Source organism: Triticum urartu, chromosome 6A (assembly GCF_056163025.1).
Source record: "Triticum urartu cultivar PI428250 chromosome 6A, HENAU_Tu73, whole genome shotgun sequence".
NCBI lineage: Eukaryota > Viridiplantae > Streptophyta > Magnoliopsida > Poales > Poaceae > Triticum > Triticum urartu.
In genome coordinates, this window is record NC_141878.1 from 341,764,992 (window position 1) to 341,779,314 (window position 14,323).

Genomic DNA, 14,323 nt, shown 5'->3' on the forward strand with positions numbered 1-14,323 from the left:
AAGTACTTTGTGTTGGTTGAATAGATGAATCTGAGATTGTGTGATGCATATCGTATAATCATACCCACTGATACTTGAGGTGACATTGGAGTATCTAGGTGACATTAGGGTTTTGGTTGATTTGTGTCTTAAGGTGTTATTCTAGTACGAACTCTATGACAGATTGAACGGAAAGAATAGCTTCATGTTATTTTACTACGGACTCTTGAATAGATCGATCAGAAAGGATAACTTTGCGGTGGTTTCGTACCCTACCATAATCTCTTCGTTTGTTCTCCACTATTAGTGACTTTGGAGTGACTCTTTGTTGCATGTTGAGGGATAGTTATATGATCCAATTATGTTATTATTGTTGAGAGAACTTGCACTAGTGAAAGTATGAACCCTAGGCCTTGTTTCCTAGTATTTCAATACTGTTTGTGCTCACTTTTATCATTAGTTACCTTGCTGTTTTTATATTTTCAGATTACAAAAACCCATATCTACCATCCATATTGCACTTGTATCACCATTCCTTCGCCGAACTAGTGCACCTATACAATTTACTGTTGTATTGGGTGTGTTGGGGACACAAGAGACTCTTTGTTATTTGGTTGCAGGGTTGCTTGAGAGAGACCATCTTCAACCTACGCCTCCCATGGATTAATAAACCTTAGGTCATCCACTTGAGGGAAATTTGCTACTCTCCTACAATCCTCTGCACTTGGAGGCCCAACAACGTCTACAAGAAGAAGGTTGCATAGTAGACATCATGAGGTATTTTCTATAGGAAGTGGTTGTCATGTGGTAGAGAGCATCCATTTAGTCACTTAGGAGCTTGACACCGCACTGATCGACAACGTGCGTCGCTGTGGGGTGATGAGGTGGAGTGGTTTGCCTCCGTGAGCCCCGGCATACTTGCCGGGGCAATCTTTGGAGGCTCGCTTCTGGGTTAATCCCAACCTTGCCAGGCTCGCCTGCTCGACAAGGGAGGTTCTTCTCATAGTGGAATCTTGTCTCTCTAGCAATTCTTGGCCTTCTTGATCTGCACGTTGGTCCTTCAAAGAACTGATCTCTCGTGTCTTGATCTGATCTTGGTGTTGTAATCTTGCTCTTGGGCCTGTTGTCCGTGCACAAGTCAGGGGAAAACATACGCCCTTGTTTGTGTTCCCCGACAGTCCCATATGGGGACAATGGATCCATACAACTTAGGCACACAAGGCTTATGTCCGCCTACCTGATGAGGGTAACGCACGCCCATAACCTTCCCTAGTTGGAGGCACCGGCCAGAGGCATGACAATAGACCTCATTAGGGTCTCCCCATAAATACAAATGTGACTGCACTGGTCAGCTTGATTCGATGGCACTATGACTCAGCCAACAGATGTTCCAGTTGTATTGAAGTCCGCTTTAACTTAAATGTAATGAGCTGAGTCACAATAACATGATGAAATAGCAATGCACATGAGCATGATATCAACATGAGCATGGATGAGCATCATCACTCTTTAACATATCAAGAACAATAAATCATTACTCTACTGGATGCACATGAGCATGGCATAGTGATGATCATGAATAGCACAAGTATAACACTTTATATAAACATAACATGACCATTAGCATCGGAAATAATTACCAGAATAGAACTTAACAATAAGATCAGCAAGAAATCATGTAACCAACTAGATGCATAAGATCATAGCATAAAGGTAAACATGGATGCACCAACATATATAAAGCATTCACAAAATATTAACCGGCACACAATATTTAAATATTCAAGTTGAAAACCATGGCTACTGCATGGCCATCATGCAAATGGCTGTCGTGGCTTGCCTGGGGATGAAGGGTACACCAGGAAGAAGTGCAATGAAGTCGCGAAAAGATTCACCAGGACGTTTCTCTCTCAGAGGGGGCTGATTAGGGGCAAGGACAAAAGAGTCACTTTCACTATGTGATAACCTTGTGAAAATGATACCAACAGAACGGGCTCGTTGAGACAAAGAGGTGGGCTCTAGATTCACCTGATTGGGAGTTACAGTTGCGAGATACGAGTGTTTGAAGTCCATGGACTATTCTGTAAAATAATATTCATAGATAGGCCCTTGGCAGTTAGAACAGAAAGCGCTTAAGGAGAAAATACGTTTTCAAACTGGAAAAGCACACTTATGGCCGAAGAGTTCTAGAATACGTTTTCATAAAGCATAGACGCACTCATGGCTTTATGCCTTCACTTATCCACATCATCTGGACCGGTCAATGGGTGTGGGTGGCTACCGTGTGGGGTCGCGCGAGATTGGGGCCCGCCTGGCCGGTCTTCTCCTTCAACCTCCCGCTCGCCCGCGTGAGATAGAGGATGGGGCCGGCTCCGGCGATGGTTGTCGGCGCTACAGGCCACCATCCATGGTGCCCGGCCCACCGGCATGCTTGGGACGGCGAGGCACATCCGCTGGTGCGTAGCACGCCCAGTAGAGAGCCTGGGAGCGAGCAGGTGATTGGCCAAGGCGGCACCGGCTGAAGGTGGGAATGGGGCTGCAGGGCTCCGGCGGTCAAGACGAGGAGCTAGGAGGGTCCACCGGAGTTCGGTGGAGCTCATGGAGGTGGAGGGAAGGAGAGGGGAGCACTGGCTCGCTAGAATTTGAGCGAGGCTCACCGCGGCTATGGTGGCAGTGGTAGGCGAGGAGTAGCTCCGGCGAGGGTTTGAGGGGTCAGGGAGGGCTAGAGGAGAGAGGTGATGCCATAGGTGTGCTCGGGATGGTGCGGGGAGGCCTATTTATAGGCGGGGGCAAGGTATCCGAGCTCGGTTGCAACCGTTCGAGTCCGACCGATGCTCTGGCGCGAATCACACTGCAGGTGGAGATGAGAATAAGTGGGACTAGAATTCCCATCCCACTTAAAACGCCTTATTGGAAGCCTGTTGGACCAGGCAGAAATTTAGTGGGCTAGCCCCTTTAGCCCACCGGGACCCCACCTTACCCTATTAGCCCGCCACGATAGCTTCTGGTGCAAGGAGGGCGGCGCCGCAGCTTACTCCCACCGCCGTCGCCGATCGATGGCAGCCGCCACTGCACGACTGCCTCTTCCTCCTTAGACCCCGCCTCTTCCATCTCGCACGTAGCCCCTCCCAGGTTGGACAGAGGAGGCGCTGCAGCGCACGCGCACTCTTTCCGCCGCCGCTTGATGGCCGACGCCGCCGCATCACCGCCCCCTCCCTTGCAGCTTCTTGCCATCCCAATCAACACTCGTCAATCCCCTCGACCCCGGCCGGACGGGATGGTCAGGTCGCCGGCAACCCCCACTCGGACCCCCAGGTCACCGACTGCCCCAAACCCGACCTCCAGCTCGGCAGCTGCCCCAAACCCGATCTCCAGCTCAGCGGCCGCCCCAAACCAGACCCCCAGCTCGGCGGCTACAGGTAATCCACCAGATTCATTCAGATGCTTGATTTCCTTTCCATGTACCGTGACATGTACGATTCAGATGCTGATGGATTGGTCATGGATTCTAGTGATAATTTCCAAGATTCTTGTTTCTGTTTTGTTAAGAGTCAAGATTAAGGCTGATGTTTTGCTCATGGATTCATATGCTTGCTTTCCTTCCAAGTTCAGAGTCAATATTTACTGAAATTAATCCCCCCCCCCCCCCCCCCCCCCCCCGTTTTGTTTCTGTTGGAAATGTACTGATTCTAGTGAAAAGAAAAATTGTAGTCTGTAACTCACAAGTTGTGATAGTTGTAGCCTTGTAGTATTCCATCGATCACGCAAGTTCTTTCCTTACCATTGAATGGAAGAAAAGTTGTAGTCTGCATGCTCATTACTACATATTTGAAGTCCATCATATTACATTCTAATAATGCAGTGGTATATATCAATGTTTCACTTGATTCAGCCCTTGTAGGATGTTGTTGGGTGGTATAGCCCTGCAGTTTTGCTGTGCTCATAAGATTTGATATACAGAATGCTAAATCTGAATCTCCTTTCTTGAAGAACAATGTGTCGGGACTAATGGGACTCAGGGATGATTGATCATCTCTTTCCGTTATGCTAATTATTGAATCTTAAGATGTACTCCAGAATCCAGCCCTTCTTGAATCTAGTAGAATCTAGCCCTTGTTCAGGACCTGTTTTTTGTTAAACAATTTTAGAACCTGGCCCTTTGGTTCAACCCTTTTCGAGGACCCCAACCACACACTTCTAATTGAGATATTTTGAAAAGTATTTGTTGTCAAAACTATAAAAGTTTGACTGGTGTTATAATATCATTCTTGTAAAGACTAGCTGGAGTACTGATAAGATGTCGTTTTATTACTAGCCTCTGTTTTAGAATAGACGACATCATATAATACATACATTCAGATTTCTACTCTATATATCTTTTGACTGCTAAGCAATGTTTTGTTATTTAGTTGTTACACATAAAGATACCATTAAATTCAAAATTGTTTCACAATATATATATATATGTTTGTAACCATCTACTTAGATGTTGGGTTTAGCTCTACACTGTTGCAATTCTCATAAGATCTGGCAGTATGCACAATGCTGAATCTGAATCTCTAGAATGTGCTGAGATTGATATGAGAACCTACTGATAATCAAGTGACATAGGAGTAATCAGTAATACAGCAAGTTCTGTCTTTCTTATTTTGTTGTAAATTTTAATAATGGTACTTGGCTGCGAAAATTTTCAGATCTTGAGGAGCACAAGGGTACTGGTAAGCTCTTGTATGCCATAAAAATTGAGAAGGCTAATGGCCCAGATCTTGAGGAGCACAAGGCTGCTAGTGAGCTCCATGTGGAACCACCAAAGTGCAAGAAAAGGAAGCGAAGTAGGCAGAGTAGCGGCGAGCTTCATGCAGAACACCAAGAAACAAACAAAGTCGTCATGAAGTCATCGACGTCCAAGAAAAAGAGGAAGGTAAAATTATCACACTACTTTATCATGAAGCTGTTGAAGTTCAAGAAATAGACATAAAGTCATTATGTCTATTTTACTATTTAGCAATACTTATTAGACAATTTCTTGCAAAAAAATACTTATTAGACAACAACAATTTTTTCTCTCAGGCAAGTGAAGGAATGTGCACTAATCCATCAGCACCGTTGCTTGGACCTTTGGCCGTTGACATGGATAAGCAGGCACCACCATTAAAGAAGAAAAGGCTTAATAAGGTGAATTTCAATTGCGAATGATTATATATGAATCAAATTGCCCTTCTCAAGCTTATTTGTCTACCCTTTTCTTGTTTCCAGAAAGATATTTCAGTTGCAACAACTATCAGATTGACTCTTTCTCAAGCTTATTCTGTATGCTTTTCTTGTTTCCCAGAGAGATGTTGCAACTACACCATCACTTGAAGCTTTGCTCGTTGACAAGGATAAGAAGCCATCGCCTAGATCTTCTCCCGTTGACAAGAATAAGCAGTCATCACTATGCAAAAAGGTGGCAAGATCTCCAGTTCTTAACAACGTGGTAGTGTCATTCTTAGCCAGAAGGGGAAAAAGGACAAGTCACTATCCCCGTCACAACCTTCACTGCTGGCTTTGTCACCCAAAGTAGCAAACCTTGGTTCATGCAGACCATGAAAATTAAAACCAAAAATTTGGAACGAGGCAGAGCCAATCTATGTTGATGGAAAGCTTGTAGAAGGTCGTTGTACTTATTGCAACCAACTATTTCCTGCCTCAAAAAAGTCAGGGACAAGCCATATCGGTAAACATTTGTTGCTATGTGAGGAGAGATCTAAAATGGATGGTATGGTTGCCAAGATACAAACTGATAGTGCAATTGATCCATAGTGGAAGTTTGACCAAGGGTGTGCACGTAGAGCACTGGCAAAGTTGATTGTGCTACATGAATTACCTTTCACTTTTGTTGAATATCCTGGCTTTAGGTCTTTTGTTAAGACATTGAATCCATGGTTCAGCGTGGTATGTAGAGAAACAATTAAAGAAGATTGCATTGATGCATATGATAAACACAAAAAAGAAATTCAAGCACTTTTTAGCAATCTAAGTTCTCGAGTATCATTAACGGGTGACATGTGGATGTCTAATCAGAAGCTGGGTTATTTATGCATAACTGCCCACTTTATTGATGGCTCATGGAATCTAAAAAACAGAATAATCACATTTTGCCTCTTGGAAACTCCACACAACGCTCATAACATGTTTGACATGGTACAAAAGAGCTTGAGAGATTGGAAAATTGAAGACAAAATCTTTAGCTTTACCCTGGACAATGCACCAGTTAATACCTCGATGGTTGGCCACTTGAGAATTTTTTTGGTAGATAGGTATCTTGTGCATCATAGTGGAAAATTATAGCTTGTTAGATGTGATGCACATGTACTGAATCTAGTGGTGCAAGATGGGCTCGACGCAATGGCGTCAGTTGTTGATAGAATCAGAGAATCAGTGCTGTATGTCAAGAGTTCGCAAGGTAGAATGGAGAAATTCAATGCGATGATTGCGCGGGTGGGACTTGCTTGTAAAAACCATCCTTCGCTAGAAGTGCCTACCCGATGGAATTCAACTTATAATGCTTGAATCATCATTGCCGTTCAGAGAAGCGTTCGAAGCCTTGAAAGAAACTGACAAAGATTATAAATTTGCTCCTTCGGCTAGTGAATGGGAGATGGTTGAGGCTATTTGCCATATTTTGGGCGCTTTTTACACAGCCACAAAGAAAATCTCGGGTATGACATATCCCACCTCTCACCTGTACTTCTATGAGGTCTGGAATGTGAAGCAGATAATGGAGAAAGAAGTTGTAAGTGAAAATCCTACCATTGTTGCCATGGTGAAAGATATGGAGAAGAAATGGATGAAATATTTTGAGGAGTCGTTCTTAAAAAGTTGTCTACCGGTGATATTTGATCCGAGGTACAAATATGAATATGTTCACTTCTGACTGACCGCAGCTTTTGGTGGTGGCGCCGAGAAATATCTTACCAAGGTGAATAGTGCGATGAAGATCCTATTTGCTGAATATGCATCTGAATATGAAAACACTTCTGATGAAGGTGATGAGGTTGTAGAGGAGGATGGTGAGCGCACTCTCGATGACTGGAATAAGCATTTGAGATTGAAAACATCCCACAACTCAAATGAGCTACAACGATATCTTGAGGAAGACTTGTTTCCTCGCCAACAGAAATTGGATATCTTAAAGTGGTGGGAGATTCACTCCCCAAAGTATCCAGTGCTTGCGGCTATAGCACGGGACATATTGGCAATGTCTGCGTCTACAGTGCCTGCAGAGGCTGCATTTAGCAATGCTGGATGAATCATCACTGCTCAAAGAAGTAGTTTGACCCCGAGTACTGTTGAGACGCTGATGTGCCTCGAGGATTGGTTTCGAGCAGCTGGTAATATGTTTTTAATTATTTTTCCGTACTTTATTTAATACCTTCCATGTTGAATGTTTATTTTGAATGCCTTCAATATTGCAGATCACCAAAAGACGGAACCAACAGTTGGAGACCATGGTGGTGAGCAAGACGATGCTGGAACCACCTAAGGTAATTCTGCTAGTTGTACTTTGCACTTTTTGTTCCTTCACCAAAAATACTATCTTCACCACATCTGACTGGGTGACTGCCAGCTTCGCGTTTGACCTGACAGCAGGGCGCTCATGTTCTTGTTCTAGGCAAATCATATTGTTCAGACATTATTGATTATGAAACTGATATCATTGCATTTAGTGGCACATTGTTTATGGGGTCACAACTAATTGCAACCTGGAGGAATGCATGCAAGAAGGTGGTGGTTTCAATTTGTAGCACGAACAAGTACTGCCAATTTTTTTAAAAATGTTTATTTCAGTGTTAAGGAACAGATTATTGTGCATTCGGTGGTGCATTGTCCATGGCCTTTTGCAAGCTGGAGACATAAAAGAGCAAGTAAACAGTGAGCTATATGATGATATAATTCTAGTGATGCTGGAATGAAATACTCTCTTTGATGCCCAGACCTGTTTAGTGATAGCAATGGAGAGTTGTAAGCACATTCATACTATAATCAAATATATTATGTATCTGCTATTTAAATAAAGATCTCAACTTACAATTGTCTCATGAGTGCAAGTAATTACTAATAAGCATTCTTTGTTGCTTCAGGAGAAGAAGAAAGTTGTCAACTTCATGCACTCATGGCAAAAGAAGAAAAAGTTGTCCATGGACTGAAAATTTGTTCTATGAAGCCTGACTTGGCGGCCAACATATCCTCGTCGCATGTCTACTTGATCAGTAGTCACTGAAGGTTTAGTGGATTCATCCATATATGTAATTGAAGGTTTAGTGCATTCGATCAATTCATTCGTATCTGTAACTGAAGGTTTTGTAGATCTGATCGATTCATCTGTTTATGTAACCAAAGGTTTAGTATATTCCTTCCATACCATGTTGCCGCTCAATTATGCATACAAGGTTTGCTCAGTTGCTCAGTTGCTCAGATACGTATATGGCACTGAAGTGTGATGTTTTGAATTGCAAATGTATTTGTTAGGTGGGGATCCCACTTGTTCCCACCTAATTTTTGCTATAATTGGTGGAATGCCCACCTTTTTAACTCCAGACCATAGTGGGACGAGGTGGACTGTAGGTGGGACTCCCACCTACAGTCCCACCTGCAGCGTGAGGCGCGAACATGGTTCACGGGGGTGGGGGCTTGGAGGCGACGGGAGAGGCCAGAGGAGAGTCAAGAGCAGAGCAATGCCAAAGGGAGGGGAGGAAGAGGACGGAGCACCGACAGGGCCGGTCGGGGCATTGTGCTCTCGTGGGCACGCTTTGTTCCTCGACAGGGATGGCTCGGCGGAGAAGAATCCAGAGGGGAAGAGGTTTCCAGAGCGAGCGGGACGACACGAGGAAGCTACCAGACATGCACGGGCGCGAGAGAACGACGAGAGGGGGAGGGGCTGGAGCTAGAAGACGTCCTGTACGCGGCCAAACCCAGCAGAGAGTGTGTGCTGGCATGCCTGCTGCGTGGTCACTATGTGCACTGACACGTGCATGGTGACTAAGCTCGGCCGACCGTGTCCAGTGTGTAGTTCATTCAACAGGAGGACTTGTGTAGTTCATTCAACAGGAGGACTCCCAGAAGTGATGAATCGACTAAAGGCACTGTGAGAAGACGGGAAGGATCAACTGAAGTTTGTTGTAGCAAACTTGACAACATCACTATGATCAATAGAGAATGGCTAATGGACAAACTGGATGTCTGGGAGGTTTAGGGTAAGAAGGAATCTAGTCTTGTTAATTTTGAGGAGAAATGGACCACAAAATAACAAAGTTGCTTTGTAATTGAAAATTTGGTCCAGAAACTTGATTTATATGATGCATTCACATAGAGCATTGGGTTGGGTTGAAATTTGGCAAGGCAACATGATTTGGACATATAAAGATGGTGTAAAAATTTCATACCATTTTGGACTTGCCAAAATAGTACTTGCTTCACAGTATCTTCATTGTCCAAAAACTTGAGGAAATTCTAGAGGGAAGATTACTTGATGAAATAAGCCCAAATTTGGTGTAGAGGGTTTATATGGAAATTAGAATGTCCTCGTAAATCATCAGCTCAAATGAAGCAATATAAAATATAGTTGTTTCACAACCTGAAAATCTGACCAGAAACCAAGATTGGATGGTGTGCTCACATGGATTATTCGATGGAGCTGAAAATTGGTGGATAGCCATTATTTGAGCATATGAATGAGATTGCAAAATTTCAACTCATTTGGATACTCCTAGCTAGTACTTCCTTCAACAAGGCTTCCATCTGACAGAAACTTTGGAAATTTGGTGAGGAAGATTCACTAGGAAAATTGAGTTGAATTTTGGCATAAGGCCATGATATGGATATGGAAAGGTGTCCAAAAAGTTTGGGGTCAATCAAGCAAAGATAAATGACACTTCCTTCACCAAGTGCTAGCTAGGGCAGAATAGGAAAAGGAATATTACTGAATTATTTTTTAGGATGCCAAGGGAGGGTTTTGACATATCTATGGAAGATATGAACCAAACAATTTATGAGAAATATTTGGGAATATTGTGGATGGCAGAAAGGTAGGTTGCTTCACAACCTAGGGCAAAAAGGATTATTCCTTTAAAAGAAAAATGAATATTCCCAATAAAAAGAATATTGGGATTGGTACAAGGTGGGAAGTGACATGATCTTGAGATGGTTTTGAGGATGACAAGCCACTTGGGATCCTGAGAAGAGATGATCTTCCTAGGTTTTAGGACCACAGAGCCATAGAAAAGCAATTCAAATCAAAAATCCAAAGAAAAGCAAAAGAAAAAGAAAGGCACAAAATCCAGAGTGTCACAAATTTGCTCTACGTCTTCGAATGGGAACAAAGCTGACCTGATAGGGCCTCTGCTAATTTATTTATTTATTAGCAAAAGGGCCTCTACTATTTATTTATTTATGAGCAAAAGGGGATACCCCTGATTTCTGTTAATAGAAATCATTAGATGTTCACAACACTACACTTAGCCTGCTAAACAGGTTTCATTCATTACTAGTTTCAGCAAAATGCTCATGTCATACCCACTGAATACATCACGAGTGCTACATACACTGTAAATAAAGAGATAATCTCCTACAGAGTACAACGATCTTGCCCATTATCTTCACAAGCTCTTTCATCTCCTCATTGTTGTCAAGGCCATTCAACAGTTGTTGCCTGGCCATGATCAGAGGAACTGCATCTTTAACCTTCTGCTCTACATCTTCCTCTTCTACCGTTACTTCAGTTACTTGTCCAACACCCCAACCTGTTGGTATTGGGATTCCTTGGCTAACCAAATAATCAGCGTAGATCCATTCCCCCACATGAGCAACTTCCCAGAAATACAAATCACATGACCTTCCCTTTTCTGCACGAATCAAATTGGAAGATCATCAACCAAACTGTTAAAAAAATCAGCAACTGAAAGCAGGCGAACAATACTTAAACATATTATTACCCCATGATTCGGGCATTTGTACAAGACCCGACTAGGGTTGAGGATTATAGTTGAGACGCGATGGATGACTCTGCGTGATTTGCAGCAGTGGCACCACACCAACGGCGGCGGGTTGCGATGAGCAACCGGCTGCGGTGAGTGTGCCGGTGGGGGTGTGATGAGACCCACAGGGGATGGTACGGATGGTGACTTTCCGCATATCTGGTTGTTGCCTGCTGAAGAGCTGGTGGACGAGCCGCCAACATACATGGTTTCTGCGGCTGGAGCTTATCATGCTAGGCAGAGTAACTAGAGAAGAGGAGAAGCAAACGTTTGATATGTCAGTTTCATTACTTGTAGAGTAGCATAGCACTATATATAGTCATATTCTAGGTTTGGATTCGAACCAGCTATAGGAGCATGTCTCTCTTTTTTCTAAAACTCAGCAACATCTCTTTAATGGTACACTAGCTTGTTCTGTACGCCTTCTCAAGTCTTTGATTTTGGGAATGTTATGCGGCATTCACTAGGAGGAGGATGGTGTCGTGGGAGTGAGTCTAATAGTAAGAGTAGGGGGTGCGTAAGAGGAGGCAAGGCCCAAGCTACGGTGAGGTTGTACACGCAAGTTTACGAGTTCAGGCCCCTCTCGGTGGTGGTAACAGCCCTACATCTTGGTGCCTCGGAGGCTAGTCGACAGGATTATGCGTGAGAGTTACAAGGGGTGCAAACCCTTGTCCCAGAGGAGGGGGTGGCTTGTATAGAGTGCACCAGGTCCCTCCAGCCCTCGGTTACACAGGGTTCAGTGTGAATTAAGACAAGGGCGTTACCGGTAACGCTTTCTATTAATGATCTTTATGACTACGCAGTGAATGCCTAACCGTCGCCATTTTGGGGGACTGTAGGCCTTCTATGCTTCAAGTGATTCTTTTGTATGGTCGAGTGTAATGATTGCGTCGAGTGGAATTGGGATGTCCGAGTGGAATTTGTCGTCGAGTGGATTACAGTTCAGAATGATTTCAGTCGATATCTGTGGCACCCCGGCTCAGAGAAACCGGAACGCCCCATATTCCAGCCCAGAGATCGAGGAGAAGTCTCTGGAATACGACACTTCTTGACATAGAACAAATCAGCTCTTATTACAAGAATAATAATACAAGGGTCTGATGTTACAAAGAAGCACATTAGCACGGTGACACTACGCCTGCGATACTACACTTTCTCTATGCTAGCAGCAAAACAACTCGAAGCAGCGGAATACTTATAGCAGCGGAACAACGACGAAGGTGGTGAACTCCACTTCGCAGGGGCTCTGGCTGGGACACGACCTAGCTCACACGCACATCAACCATCGATAAGCAATCAAGCAATCATGGCATCACCTGCAATCTGGCATGACACGCCAGGTCAGTACATTGAATGTACTTGCAAGCTCACGACAACCATAAACATCAAGGCAAGACAATAACATAGCATTTAACAGGTTAATTATTTAACAACTACCATGATGAAGCAACTACTAAGCATGGTATGAAACTGATACAATACTAATAACTCACTATCTCGGATCTCCATAACCATATCACTCTTGGCTAACCGGCCAAGCAATATACCATCTCGATCACCTCGTGATCAAAACCAAACGGTGATCATTCCAGCGATCACAACCATGACCAACACTTGGTCTCAAACGGTGATCTTTCTGGCGATCACTACCACGACCAACACTTGGTCTCAAACGGTGATCTTTCCGGCGATCACTACCACGACCAACACTTGGTCTCCAACATCATCAACATCCCGCCAATCTGTACTGCTCAACATATCAACATATAGATCACCTATAAGTCATTCCGTCATGTGAGTGTTGATCGAACGGTGTGAACTAGTACGAACCCATGCCCATGACTGAGGACGCGGCTATCGATAGTTTAAATACACTCTGCAGAGGTAGCGCACTGTACCCACACCACGGAACCCATGGCCTCGCACTCCCATTCGGGTGGACCAACGGCGTTCCGACAAAACAGATCTACTACCATGACACCCTCCAGGCCACTCCGACTCACTCCCCACTGGTCTAGTCCTGGGTGGCCCCGTGTCTACCAAAGACACAACGACCACCGTCGTGGCAAAAATGTCCCTCACGGGGACACGTGCACATAACAACAACAACGGGCACACAAGGTTATGTCTACTTACCAAGCCAGGGTACCGCATGCCCATAACCTTCCCTCGTTGGAGGCACCGGCGAGAGGCATGACAATAGACCGCATTAGGGCCTTCCCATAAAGGCAAATGTGGTTGCACTGGAGAAAGCCCGGTTCGGTGGCACCTGACCAACTTAATGACGAAATTTATCACCAAAATATAACATTAATGACTGACACTCCGATATCATCTATCTACCTATAATCCAAGTCATAGCAATATCCAACAATTAATCCAAAGCTGAATATCGTCTCTCCAAAATACTCAGAGGACAGCATAACGCTACTATGACGAATCCAAGAATGATAAGGCCACTACTCAAATATCAAGAACTAACTATCCAACTATGATCCATAGCAAGCATCATCTCCAACATCATACTCCAAAACATAATATCATCTAGCATCATGATGAAACTAACACTAGCCACTAATAATCCAAAGGCAACATGATATCCAAAGTAATACTCCAAAATAATACCGGATACCATCATGAAATAATCATAATAGCCACTAAGAATCCAAAGGCAACATGATATCCAAAGTAATACTCCAAAATAATACCGGATACCATCATGACAATAATCATAGTAGCCACTAAGAATCCAAAGGCACATTTCATTCACATAATCATCAAAATATAAGTCCTATAACTCCAAGCAATATCATGGCAACATCAAGATCAAAACCATACTCCGAGAAATGCCATGAACAAATCATACATAGCTGATGAAATATTTTAAACAAGCAAATAATTTAAACCATGTTACTTCATTGCAATCATGCAAATGGAGGGTGTGGCTTGCCTGGGGTGGAAGAAATCACAGAGAAGAAGTGCAAGAAGCTCGCGGAAAGAATCGCTAGAAAACATTCTCTCCCGGAGGGGCTGGTTAAGGGCAGGGGCAAAGTGTTCATTTTCAAAATTTCAAAACATGGTAAAAATGATTCCATTGGAACGGGCTCGACGAAACGAGGAAGTGGGCTTTGGAATCACCTCATTTGGAGTTGCAAGCAAAAAGTTATAGCCCGACGAAGTTCAGGGACCAATCTATAAAAAGATTTCTACATACAGGCCCCTGGAGGACAAAACAGATAACGTATTTCAGCGAATGCGCTTTCAGAAGTGAGGAAACACATTTTAAGCCGAAGAAGATGAAAATGTGCTTTCCTAAAAGGAAAACGTAT

General features: G+C 43.7%; 1 protein-coding gene and 1 pseudogene across 2 annotated transcripts; both read left to right on the top strand.

The window, feature by feature from the left end:
- The first annotated feature begins 2,915 nt into the window (after nt 1-2,915).
- Nucleotides 2,916-5,796, top strand: LOC125513326 (uncharacterized). The gene is made up of 4 exons (XM_048678411.1): nt 2,916-3,398; nt 4,674-4,900; nt 5,050-5,154; nt 5,312-5,796. The coding sequence occupies exons 1-4, from the start codon at nt 3,164-3,166 to the stop codon at nt 5,540-5,542; spliced, it is 798 nt and encodes a 265-aa protein (XP_048534368.1). The 5' UTR covers nt 2,916-3,163; the 3' UTR covers nt 5,543-5,796.
- Nucleotides 5,569-8,385, top strand: LOC147965191 (zinc finger BED domain-containing protein RICESLEEPER 3-like; annotated as a pseudogene). The gene is made up of 3 exons (XR_015608190.1): nt 5,569-7,352; nt 7,437-7,505; nt 8,103-8,385. The product of XR_015608190.1 is annotated as a zinc finger BED domain-containing protein RICESLEEPER 3-like (transcript).
- The last annotated feature ends 5,938 nt before the right edge of the window (nt 8,386-14,323 follow it).

Coding starts and splice junctions, on each gene's coding strand:
- LOC125513326 (XM_048678411.1), top strand. CDS start 3,164: ATGGCCGACGCCGCCGCATCACCGCCCCCTCCCTTGCAGCTTCTTGCC. Junction 4,901..5,049: donor CGTCCAAGAAAAAGAGGAAG/GTAAAATTATCA, acceptor TTTTTCTCTCAG/GCAAGTGAAGGAATGTGCAC. Junction 5,155..5,311: donor AGAAGAAAAGGCTTAATAAG/GTGAATTTCAAT, acceptor CTTGTTTCCCAG/AGAGATGTTGCAACTACACC.